This window comes from Elephantulus edwardii, unplaced genomic scaffold, assembly GCF_000299155.1.
Source record: "Elephantulus edwardii isolate Elephantulus edwardi_28Jun2011 unplaced genomic scaffold, EleEdw1.0 scaffold00082, whole genome shotgun sequence".
Taxonomy (NCBI): domain Eukaryota; kingdom Metazoa; phylum Chordata; class Mammalia; order Macroscelidea; family Macroscelididae; genus Elephantulus; species Elephantulus edwardii.
Window position 1 is genome coordinate 3,217,063 of NW_006399832.1, and position 12,917 is coordinate 3,229,979.

Genomic DNA, 12,917 nt, shown 5'->3' on the forward strand with positions numbered 1-12,917 from the left:
TGCATCTTGGTTGCATGTTCGAACAATCTCCGATTGTAAAAGTTGGTAAAAATCTTCTATATCCTCTTCCTTGGCTCTGGTTGTTGGTACATATATTTGAATGATAGTGGTATTCACTGGACTTCTTTGTATGCATATAGATATTAGGGTAAACTTGGCAAATGAAATCTGGAGTGTAGTGATTTTATTCCTGATTGCTTTACTAGCCACTGTCGCTCTCTGTTTATTCAAAAGTGTCTCTCCGAAATATTTTGCTGTTAAGTGAACCTAAAGCTGTCATTTCATTCTTGTCTGTCAGTTTTTGTGCTTTTATTTATCACTACTTCTTGCTTTTTGTCATATTCAGAGCTCTTATGCAATAATGTATTTTGTTTTGTTAAAGGAGAAGAATCTGGCAGGGTGAGGGTGTTTCTGAGAGGTTGATGAGGTTGGAAAAGTCAGGGTGGCCAAAATCTTGGTATCTCCTTTTGAAGAGTTTCTTTTATATTAGAGTTAGTGTAGAGCTCCTGAATGGTCAGAAATGGAGAGAATTTAAGGAGGGAAGTATCACGATTAACATTTTTGAAAGGTAAGTGATGTTGAGGAGATGATTTGAGGAAAGTACATACTTTATAAGATCTCTGCCAGTCAGTTGGCCAAGTGGTTGTTCTCCAGATTTCTTGGCACAACTTGGTGAGCACATCCAGGGCAGCATCTGTTAGTTCAAATTCATCAATTGGTATACCATCTATTCCCGGGGGTTTTTTTTGGTTTTTGGGTTTTTTTTTTCTTATTCCTTCAAAGCAGCTTGAACTTCTTCCTTCATCACCATAGACTCTTGCTTTGTATTTCATGATTTATATTTGTTCCCATTCCAAAGAAAAGTGACCCAGCAGAGTGTGGAAATTAGAGAACAATATCATTGACATCACATGCAAGCACGATTCTGCTGAAGATTATCCAAAAATGACTGGAACAGCATATCAGCAGAGAACTGCTGGAAGTTCAGGCTGGGTTTAGAAGGGGTTGTGGTCCTAGGGATATTGTAGCTAATATTAGATGGATCTTAGCTGAAAGCAGGGAATAGCAGAAGAATGTCTGTCTGTGTTTCATTGATTATCCAAAGGTGTTTGACTGTGTGGATCATAACAAACTGTGGCTGACTCTGAGAAGAATGGGAATCCCAGAACAGTTGATTGTACTAGTTTGAAACCTATACTTAGACCAGGAGGCAGTTGTCAGAACAGAGCAAGGGAACACTGCATGGTTCAAAATTGGGAAGGGTGTATGCCAGGGATACATCCTATCTCCATATATGCAGAACAGATTATCTTGGAGGCTGGGCTCTATGAGAAGTGTGGCATCAAGATTCGTGGAAGATCCATCAAAAATGTGCGTTATGCAGATGACACAACCCTGCTTGCTGAAACTGGGAGGACCTGAAGTGTTTGCTGCAGGGGGTCAAGGACTGCAGCCTTCAATATGGATTAAGGCTCAATATCAAGAAGACAAAGATTCACACCACTGGACCAATTGGCAGCATCATTATGGATGGTGGAGAGATTGAGATAGTTAGCAGCTTTAGTTTCCTTGGTTCCACAGTTCGCACTCTTGGCAGCAGCCGCCAGGAAATGAAAAGAATGTATTGCGATGGGAAAGTCTGCTGTTAGGGCCCTCTTCAGGGTACTGAAGAGCAGCAGTGTCACTCTAGAGACTAAGGTGCATCTGATACAGGCTATGGTCTTTGCACTTACCAGCTATGCATCAGAGATCTGGACAATGACTAGGGAAGAGAGAAGGAGAATTGATACCTTTGAGCTTTGGTGCTGGAGAAGAGTGTTGAATGTACCATGGACTGCTAAGAAAACGAACAGGTTTAGCCTGGAGAGGGTTAAAGCAGGCTGTTCTTTGGAAGCAAGGATTCAGAGGCTTCATCTGACATACTTTGGATATGTTGCAAGGAGGGACCAGTCCTTAGAGAGGGATGTCATGCTTGGGAGGGAGGAGGGACAGCCCAGGAGGGGAAGGCCCTCTATGAGGTGGATTGATTTAGTCAATGGGGCTCTTGGAGTGGGTGTGTGGGAGACAGTGAGATTTGCATATTACATAGCAGGGTTTAGGGCTGTTGTACATAGGGTGGCTATGAGTCACAAACACCTTGATGGCATGTAACAACAACAACAACATACTTTACATAGTATATATTAGAGTTATTGTGTACCTGCACGTAGGAGCTACCTCATAGTTGACCTTCTAGGATGTTTTTCAGGGACAGTAAATTGCATGGGAGAGGTGTGCCTATCTTTCTCCTATGGAGAAGGTGATAGATTTGAACTGCATGCCTTTGGGTTGGCAGTATGTACTAGAGTTATGTCCTTGTTGTGTACCCTAGTTGGAACCAACCCATAGCTGACCCTCTGGCGGGTTTGAGAGGCAGTAAATCGCAAGAGAGGAGATTGCTTAGCCTTCTCCTGTGGAGTGGCTGGTTGCCTCAAACCATGTGCCTTCGGGATTACAGCACAGTTTCTTGCCATCAGCAGAATAAGACTACTGTCTTATCTGGAAACCTGTTAGAAATACAGATTACTGAACCTCCCTCCAGCCCTGTTGACTCAGAAATTCTGAGGGTAGGAGATAGATGTTAGTGTTTTAATAAGCCTTTTTGTTGATTTTGGTTCATGGTGAATTTTTGACCCAACTAAGTAGCGATGTCGTTGTTGTTGTTATGTGCCATCGAGTCATTTGCGACTCATAGCGACCCTATGTACAACAGCCCTAAACCCTGCTCTATCCTGTGCCAGTCACACTGCCTCTGACACACCCATCCCGATTACCCCAGTCACTGAATCAATCCACCTCATAAAGGGTCTTACCCTCCTGCGCTGTCCCTCTACCCTACCAAGCATGATGTCCCTCTCCAAGGACCTCTCTGTCCTTACAGCATGTCCAAAGTATGTCAGACGGAGCCCCAGAATCCTTTCCTCCAAGGAGTATCCTGGTTTAACCCTCTCCAGGGTGGATCTGTTTGTTTTCTTGGCAGTCCATGAAACATTCAATACTCTTCTCCAGCACCACAGCTCAAAGGCATCAATTCTCCTTCTATTCTCCCTAGTCATTGTCAAGTAGAGATAGGAAGGCCTAATAGGGTACATCATAGTTGTAAAATGCTATTTGTATCTAGATGGAGTGATTTTGTTCATTCTAATTGCGTTCTATAGTCATAATAAAAAGAAATAGAGTAGGTATCCAGAGTCTTGTGATTTTAGTTCTTTATAGGAATGTCTAATATTGAAGAATTTTAAAAGCCAGAGTAGCTTGGTAATATACTTGGCCAAAAAAAAGGCTGTCTAGAAATAACACAAAATAAAGAAACTACTGTGAAACAGAGGTTTTTGAGTAGAATCAAAAACGCGAAATATTCTTAGTTCTGAATGCTATAGATGTTAGTTATCTATGACATTTAAGTCCACAGCAGGAAAAAGTGGTTGAGAATACTTTATAAAAGGGGATCTTGAACTCTTTGTGTAACCCAGTGGAAAGGGTGGTGGGCTTATGTGAAGATACTCTTGAGCAATCAATTCTACACAGCTCTTAAAAAGTAGTCCACTTTTGATCCATGTTAATAGATGACAGCCAATTTGCATCTAACCTAGTTTCTTTGTTTTTTTCTTAGAGGATATGAGGTTTGCAGGTTTAAATTCCAGCTTTGTTGGAATGATACTGAGTAAATCTCTTGATAATCATCATCTTTCATTTCCCTCTGTTAGCTTTTCTGGGTTACAGTAAGTATAATTAAAGCAGATACCATATTAATATCAAAATTGCTTCTTAAAAGGTAATCCTTTTTCCCCTTCAACTTTTATTCCAGGACCCGTCAGTTACACAGGTAACAAGAAATGTTCCACCAGGACTTGATGAATACAATCCATTCTCGGATTCCAGAACCGTAAGATTGTTTATTTATTAGATTAATTTTAAATCTTTAAATAAAGTAAAATAGAAAATATTTTTAAATCATAGGGTATTTTTTTATTACTTCAACTTAGGTAAAACAAGCTGTTCGTATTTTATGTAGAATTTAGCATGGTTTTTTTTTTTAATCAGGAAGGAGAGTAATAGTTATTGAAAATAGTTGTTTAGTAGTTAGTTGAAAAAGATATTGAAGGTCTTAATGAAGTACAGGAGCCAAGGTCCTCAGTATTCACTCAGTATGTAAATAAAAGTCTGAACCTTGCGAAATAGTTTGATCAGTTTTGTAAAATAGTTCAACAGTTCTGATCTGTAAAAATGGCAGTTTCATGTGATTCACTCTTATAGTAAACTGTCCCTGTGAATGTAGGAGATTGCAGTTTGGTAGTAGTTGTTAACAGGGGAAAGAAAAGCAGTAACAATTTATTTCACTTTATATAGTTTTTCTGATATGATTCCTACATCATAGAAATATGATTCTTTAAAAATTTGCTTTTGCTAACATAGATTGGAGAGTAGTTTTCAGTAAGAGATGGGTTTAACCTTTTAATAGTAGCAACTTTAAATTGCTTTTAGTTGTAGTGGTAATATTCTACATCAGCTGTTTACTTTGTGCCATAAACTTTACTTTTATTATCTTAATAAATTTTCCTAACAACCTGCAAAATACATATTTTATTTGTATTTCCTTAATGAACTACATTAGACATTTGACTGTGTGGTTCCTAACAAATTATAGCTGACATTGTGAAGAATAAGAATCCCAGAACACTTAATTGTGGTCATGTAAAACTTGTACCTGTACCAAGAAGCTGTTGTGTAAACAGAGCAAGGAAGTGTGACATGGTTTAAAATGAAAAAGGATGGGCATCAGGGTTCTCTCTATACATATGCAGTCTATATGCTGAGCAAGTCATCTTGAGAAGAAGTTGTACACTATGAAGAAGAATGTGGCATCAGGATCAGAAGATTTATAAAGAAAACTGCTTTATGCAAATGACACATCCTTGCTTGCTGAAAGTTCGGAGACCTTGAAGTGCTTTTTGCAGAAGATCAAAGTCTTCCATATGGATTACCTCTTAAAATTATAAACATGTAAATTCTTACCGCCGAACTAATAGGCAACATCATCATAGATGGAGAAAAGATTGGAACTGTCAACAACATCATCTTAACTGCATCCAGAATCAACACTTTTGGTACCACTTGTCAAGAGATAAGGAGACATATTGCATTTAGAAAGTCTGCCTTTAGGGACTTCTTCAAATTACTGAAGAGCAGTGCTGTTAGTTTGAAGACTATGGTGTGAGAACATGATCTTTTCCATAAGCAGCTAGACATCTGAGAGCTGGACAGTGAACCAGGATGGCAGATTGTTACCGTTGAGCCATAGTATTGGAGGAGAGTACTGAATATCCCATGGACTGCCAAAAGAACAAATAAATGTGTTTTGGAGGAAAAGAGGATGAAACTTTGTCTCATACTTTGGACATATTCCTAGGAGAGGCTGTGCTTTAGAGAAATGAATCATGCTTGGAACGATGGAGGATTGGCAAAAGAGAGAAGGATCCCCAATCAGATAAATTGATTTCAGTGACTGGTACAGAGACTGTAGCAATGGGCTCAGATGTGTCAGAAATTATGAAGATGGCACAGGATAGGACAGGGTCCAGATCTGTTTTTCAGAGTCACTATGAGTTGTACTTGACTTGACAACACCTAACAGCAACAACAACCCCATAATCATGAGTGTTGTCTATGTGGCCATTGCAATGAATTGTCAAACCTAGTAGAGGAATAGTTAGTGCCATGAGAATAACAGTTGATGTTAGAATTGGTAGCAAAGGTTTTAGAATGTGGAGCATGATGGAGTGACATGCTTGATCTCATTGGAATCAGCTTTGTGTTGTTGATGTTGTTTATGTTGTTGATGTTAATAGATACTTTATTCCCTTTTTGAAGTTAAAGGAGGTCAGATGCTGCTGCTTCCAAGTATGTCCTACACAGATTTTTATAAGATCAGATGATATATTTCCAGCAAACTTTTCACATATGATAAAAACAAAGTTGAGGTAATCTAAAAAAAAAATCTTTTTTTCTTATATGGTAACTTTTATTTTTCAAAACAGATATACTGAGTAATTGATTTAAGGGCTATATTAGAATTTGATCAGAGTGCTGTTGTAGCTAATTGGTTCCATTTATATTTGTGTTAGAAAAACATTGGTGACGCTGAAACTTTTGGATTGTTGCATAACATTTGGATTGTTGATGAACTACTTGAAGAAAGAAGAAACTTCAGCAGAATATCTTATGTGTCTAAAAAGTCACTAAGATTTAGAATTTCCTGCCATGTACTTACCCCCTTTTTTTATTAAAAATTTTCATTTTGGCGAGCTCTGGTGGCCTAGTGGCAGGAAACTGCACTGCAATCCCAGAGGTGCGTGGTTCAAATCCACCAGATGCTCTGCTGAAGAAGGAGGAACAATCTCCTCCTGTACCAGTCAGATCCAATTTGACGGTACACACATAAAAAAAAAAAATTCATTTTGCATTTTTCTATCTGAAATGAAAATTTAAATTATTTTAAATAGTTGAATAGTTTTAATAGTTTTTTTATTCATTCTATAGTATACTGTTAGAGAAAGGATTTGTTAAAAAACACATTATATTGCAGATTAAGTTAGTTAATTGTCTTGAAGGATGGTTGAGCTAAAATATTGACACGACCACTAACTGCATTTTTTTACAAACTTAATAAACATTAAAAACTTCAATTTTGTCATGTGAATATTGAGGATTCTGTTAGTACTTAGTCATATACTCAGAAATGTAAGTAAATATTCCTGAAGATTATTCATAAAATGGCTAGAACAGTACATCCACAGGGAACCGCCAGAAATTCAGTCTGGTTTCAGAAGAGATTGTGCAAGGATATCATTACTGCGGTCTGTTGAATTTTGACTGAAAACAGAGAATACCAGAAAGATGTTGTGTCTTAATGACTATGCAAAGATATTTGACTATGTGGATCATAACAAATTATGGCTAACAATGGGAAGCCCAGAACACTTAATTATGCTCAAGTGAAACCTATACATAGACCAAGAAGCTTTTGTTGGAACAGAACAAAGGAATATTGCAGGTTTTAAACCAGGGCAGATGTGTTATCAGGTTTATATCCTTTCTTTTTATCTCTTCAGTCTATGTGCTGCACAAATAATTTGAGAACTTGCATTATGCAGATGACAGGAACTTAGAAGACTTGAAGTACTTACTACAGAAGATCAGCCTTCAATATGGATTACATCTCAACATCAAGAAAATTATCATTGTCACCTCTGGGCCAGTAGACAGCAAACATAATAATAGAGAAAAGTTTGAAATTGTCATTGATTTAATTTTACTTGCATCCACAGTCAACATCTATGATAACAGCGGTGAAGAAATAAAACAATGAATCAAATTGGGGAAAACCTGCTGGTCATGTGCTGAACAGCAATGACAACAACAGTAACTCATTGCCATTGAGTGGGAACCCACTCATAGTAAATCCTCCAGCAGGTTTTCAGAGATTGTAAATTCCATGCAAGAAGATTGCCCATGAATAGCATGTTAACATGCCTACAAGTGAATATGGATAAATCTTGGAAAAAATATTGAATATTGTTTGTAGCAAACCTAAAATATTTTTAAAACTAACAAATAGTATAATGGCATAGGATTTTCTGATTGAGAGAATATATCTAAAGCATCTAAGGCATATATGGTACTATGGCAAATGTTCACTAATTAATAGTTACAGCCTCTCTCTCATTGTGTCAACTTAGAACCAACTCATAGCTGTCGCTTCATTGGATTTCTAAGGAAATTGCCATCTTTTCCTGGCAGAGCTGCTAGTGGATTAGATCAGCCAAAGAGGCATGAACTTTAGGATAACAGCTCAGTTCCTAACACTAGAGCTCCAATAGTTACAATAAACAACAGTAATACCCTTTGGAAACTCAGTGAACTTGGAGAAATGACAATAGTTATAGAAAGGTTTCAGGCCTTTTGTTCATAGGGTCGCTATGAGTCGTGCTTGACTAGACAATAATAAACAATACCCTTTGAGCTCTGGTGGCCTAGCATTAAGGAGCTTTGCTTCCAACACGAAGGCATGTGGTTTGGATCCACCAGCTACTCCACAAGAGAAAAATGGGAGGATCAGCTTTGGGTCAGTTCTGTCTCATTGGTGCATAACAACAACAGCAACAGTACCTTTCAGTCAAACACCAGTAGTTGAATAAGTTGGAATATTATTTGTTTTAGCAGAACAGGTAACATAGAGAATCATGATACAGCTCCATAAAAGGATTGTTGTTTATTGTTGTTATGTGCCCTCAAGTCAGAACTGACCATCAGAACTGACCAGGCCATCAGAACTCCATGGTAAGAGGATATTACATTAAAAGGGAAACTCAATTGCCCTCAGTTGATTCTTATTCATGGAGACCCCAGTGCTAACACATTAGAACTGAGCTCCGTTAGGATTTTTTAGTACTAATTTTTGTAGAAATAAGTGTTCAAACTACTAACCTTTTGACTGCTGGTTGAATGAAGGCATTTGCTCTACTCAGGGATGAAAAGAATATTAATTAAAATGTACTGCTGTTCTACTTGGCTCCAACTCATAGTGAACCTCCATGGGGTTTCTGAGATTGTAAATTGTTAACTGGAAGTAATTGCCCATCTTCTCCCTTGAAATGTTGCATGGATTCAAACTTCAGGAGATGCATAGCCTTTGTTTGAGTCATCAATAAATTATAGATTTGGGTTTTGGTTATATGATTTTGAAGAGAGTGGAAGAAAATGAGATTGAGTGCTGACAGGAATGGTTAACAAGATATCAATACTTAGTTTTGGAGAAGAGTACTGAATATCTCATGAACTGCCAGAAGAACAAAAAATACGTTTTGGTGAAAGTGCAACCAGAGTCCTCCTAGGAGGCATTCGTGGAAAGAGGAAGGTCAGTGAAGAGGAGGAAGATCTTTGATGAGATTGATTAGCACAGTGACTGTAACAGTGGACTCCAGTATATCAGGAAGACAAAAGATAGAGCAGAGTTCAGATCTGTTGTTCATAGGGTCATTGTAAATCATACAAAAGTAGCTCAATAAACTTTCTTTGGGAGGACAGACTAAAGAAGCAAATGTTGCAATTGTGAGAGAAGCATAACTCATTAATTAACTTGAGAAAGAGAATATTTGGTAATTTTTGGGTGCATAGTGACCTTGTTTTTGTGATTGTTGTTGTGTACCATCAAGTCAGAACTGACCCATAGTTGACCCTCCCATGGGTTTTCAGAGGCAGTTAATCACATGGGAGGAGATTGCCCATCTTTCTCCCATTGAGCTTCTTGTGGCCTTGGACTGCATGCCTTTGGGATTGTAGTGCAGCTTCTTGCCACAAGGCCGACAGAGCTCCAGAACTTTGTGATTAGATAAAATTAATGACATTTTGTTTGTTTCACTTTCTTGTGATCTCTGTGTGTCTTTGTGTGACATTAATTTTCTGTGAGATTATTTATGTCTAAGAAGAGGCCTTTGCTAAGAATGCCAGGCCAACTTCTAACAATGCCCGAGACCTATTTTTAAGTGTTAAACTAGTTCCCATATGTCAGGGGCTACTCTTCTTTCTCATGTCTCTGTGCCTCTGTTTTCTTACACATTTAAGATTATTGTTTTAGATAAATGCTTAGGGATGAGATTGGTGGTTAAAATGACACCATTTCATTGTAGTTCAACACTGCACACATAGGGCTGCCATGAGTCAAAATTGACTGATTTTCAGTAAAAACTCTCCTGGGAAAGCTTCATTGCTAGTTTTCCTGTACTACATCAATACTTGGCCTTTTCCCCCCTTGCCTTGAATTTCTTTCTTCTTTTTCCTCCCCTTTCTCTCAGATTCTTGGTGTCTTAACCTTCTTGGACCTTATTTTCCATCCTGGTACCACTTTTCTTTTCCCAGTTTCATTTAATGATTCTGTTGACTCCTATCCCAGTGACATTGGCCAAAAGTACCTGGGTCTTCCTTGGCTCAGACAGCTGCTTTTTGTATATTTAATCAGTTGCCACAAACTGTTACTTATACCTCCAGGAGATATTACTTAAGTTTCTTTTTCTTTCCTACTAAGCTGTCCAAGTTCAGGGAACGAATATGAAGACTGATAAGGTTAATTGTATAATTTCTCTTTTCTTTTCTTCAGATCTTTTGTGTGTGTGTGTGTGTGTGTGTGTGTGTGTGTGTGTGTGTGTGTGTGCGCGCTCTATATTTAAGCTTAATAAAAACGGTGATAGCTCAGCCCCACTGGCTGCTCTTCAGTGGCAAGATGTGGTAGTCTATAGCCGTAAAGCTTACAAGCCTTGGAAATTACGTGGAGTAGTTCTACTTTGTCCCATAGGATCACTGTGCGTTAGAATTGGCTTCAGGCAGTAGATTTGAACCAGGAGTTTGATGACATAGCCAGTGAGGTGAAAGTGGAACAAATGTAGATTTTTAAACTTTGGGTGATCTGAAATGATAAAAGAGATGGAGAAGACTTAGGGTCAAAGTCTTGAAATGGGAGACTCAGATGAGGCATAGTGAGCCCTTTCAGAGATCTGCTGAGTTAAATTGGATTATTAGCAAGACTAGAAAGCAAACGCATCAAAGCTATTTCTTTCTGACTCTGCTCAAAATCTGTTAGGAAAGTGGTTGATGCCGTGCAACGTGAATACTACCTTTATTTTCGAAGGATATGATTACATTTTTAGCTTGCCTTCAGCCTGTATTTTTTCTTTTTCCATTTAACACCCCCAAGCACCCAAAGCTTTTTATTCAAACTGGATCTGTTCAAGTTTTGCTTCTTCAGTCATGCCCAGATTAGGAAGAACAGGTTCAAAATACACATTTTTAACTAGAATTATTAAGTCAGAGTCCTAGCAGTGTCATCTTTTCACCTTAGAAATCTGTACTGTGGTTGCGCATTGCACTTAGTAGTGGCATGTAGCATTATCTGATCCTGAACTAGCTTTTTATCCTTATCCTTTATGTGTCCTTTGCTCCTGCTAAGGTCACCTACTCATTAACTCCTTACCCCTGATCCTACTGAGATTGCCTCTTGTTGAGACTTTTCAGCTCTCACTGAAGGATGGTCAAGAGAGACTATATATAGTCAGATCTCTTCTTTCATAGATTATCCTCACCTTTATCTGTAGGTCAAGATAAATCTTTCTTAGTTAATATATATTGCTGTAGGTGTGTTGCTCATTCTGTTTAATGCTATGAACTCAGTGGGTGCTACTGCTGTGTAACAAATAACCACAAACATAGTGTCTTGGAACAACCCATGCATGGTTAATTATCCCAAATGCTGTGTGTCTGGTATCTGGGCTGAGTGTTTCACAAGGCAGTGCTCATTTTTTGTCTAGACTGTGTTCTCATCTTGAAGTTTAATTGAGGAAGAATCTATGTCTAACATTTTTAAATTGTTGGCAGAGTTAATATCCATATGATTGAATACTGCGGTTTTTGTTTGTTTTTGTTGATTATCAGCTGGAGGCTGCCCTCAGGTCTTAGATGTTGCCCATTTGACAGAAGCTGCAGAATTTCTAACACCATGGATTAGTCCCACATGTCACCTTCAAGTCTACAGAGAGAGTCTTATCACTCTAATCTTCTTAGATAGAATGTTATATAATCTAAGTACTTAAGAGTTAAACACCTTTTTATTTTTTTCTTGATTAGAACCATGTTATAGATCCTGCCTACACACTCAAGGGAAAGGAATTATACAAGAGTATGCATATCAGGAGGAGAGGATCATTGGGATTTACTTGAAGGACTTTTTACCACACAGGTGGTATATTATAAGTAAGCCTTTTTCTCCAGATCACTTGATTTCCATTTAAGTGTCAAAGTGAAGCTCTAAGAAGTTTTTCTTATCCTCAGCTCTCGTGTACCCTATGTTACAACAGCTCTGAATCCCGCTCTATCCTGAGCCAACCTTACTGTCTCTGACATACCTCTTTCACTAAATCAATCCATCTTATCAAGGGTCAACCTCTCTTGCGATGTCCCTCCTCCCTCCCAAACATTATGTCCCTCTCCAAGAATGGATTTCATTAAGCCTTAATCCATGTTTGTCAATCTCTATAAGAAGCTCTAGACTCACAATCCATCTTCTGGATTTTAATCCTCATAATATTCTGTTTCTTTTCCCTGTTTACAAATTACTGAAACTTTCTATTGCATTCTCTGGAAGACAGTTTATTTTATAATAATCTACCATATCCTCAACTTCTTCTTTGAATGTTTTATTTGCCTTTTTTTCTCAGTAGATAGTGATCTTTCTTACTGGTTTTTCATTGGTTCTCAAAAAAGAGCTACTTTTTCTATTGTAGTTCCAACACAGAACCAGATGGCTTTTTTGTTTTTCAATGTAGATAAGTTCTCTCACAGTTTTCAGACATAAAATAAAGGTAAGTAGCTTCTTTGACACTCATCTTCCTTCCTACATAACACCCTTGGGTTTAATAGTATCACATTCTATTATTATTTTTAGGTGCTTTCACATCAGCTACTACTCGTAGTGACCCTATGAACTACAGATCTAGAGGGTCTTGTCTTCTCCTTCACTAATCCTCATGATCTCTGTCTTGCCCAAGCTCATTGTGATAGTTACTGTGTCCGTCTATCTTAAGGGTGTTCCTCTCTTTTTTTGACCTTCCACCTCTCCCAGCATGATGTCTTCCCTAGGGACTGTTTCCTTCTGAGAATATGCCCAAAGTAAGTGAGATGAAATTTCACCAAAATGACCTCCTAAGGAGCACTTTGGCTCTACTTCCTTCAAGATAGACTTGTTTGTTCTTTTTTTAAATTTAGGTTGTTTATTTTTCATTTCAATGAACATCTACAGAGATTTTGGAATTCCATTCATTCATTGTTGC

At 38.0% G+C, this 12,917-nt stretch overlaps 1 protein-coding gene across 1 annotated transcript in view; it reads left to right on the top strand.

Moving 5' to 3' along the window:
• Window positions 1-12,917, top strand: part of LOC102876210 (secretory carrier-associated membrane protein 1-like) — a 148,087-nt gene that overhangs the window by 40,979 nt on the left and 94,191 nt on the right. Inside the window, exon 2 of the mRNA XM_006889882.1 lies at window positions 3,848-3,925. Coding sequence (XP_006889944.1) covers window positions 3,848-3,925 — 78 coding nt within the window. The remainder of the gene's footprint in view (window positions 1-3,847; window positions 3,926-12,917) is intronic.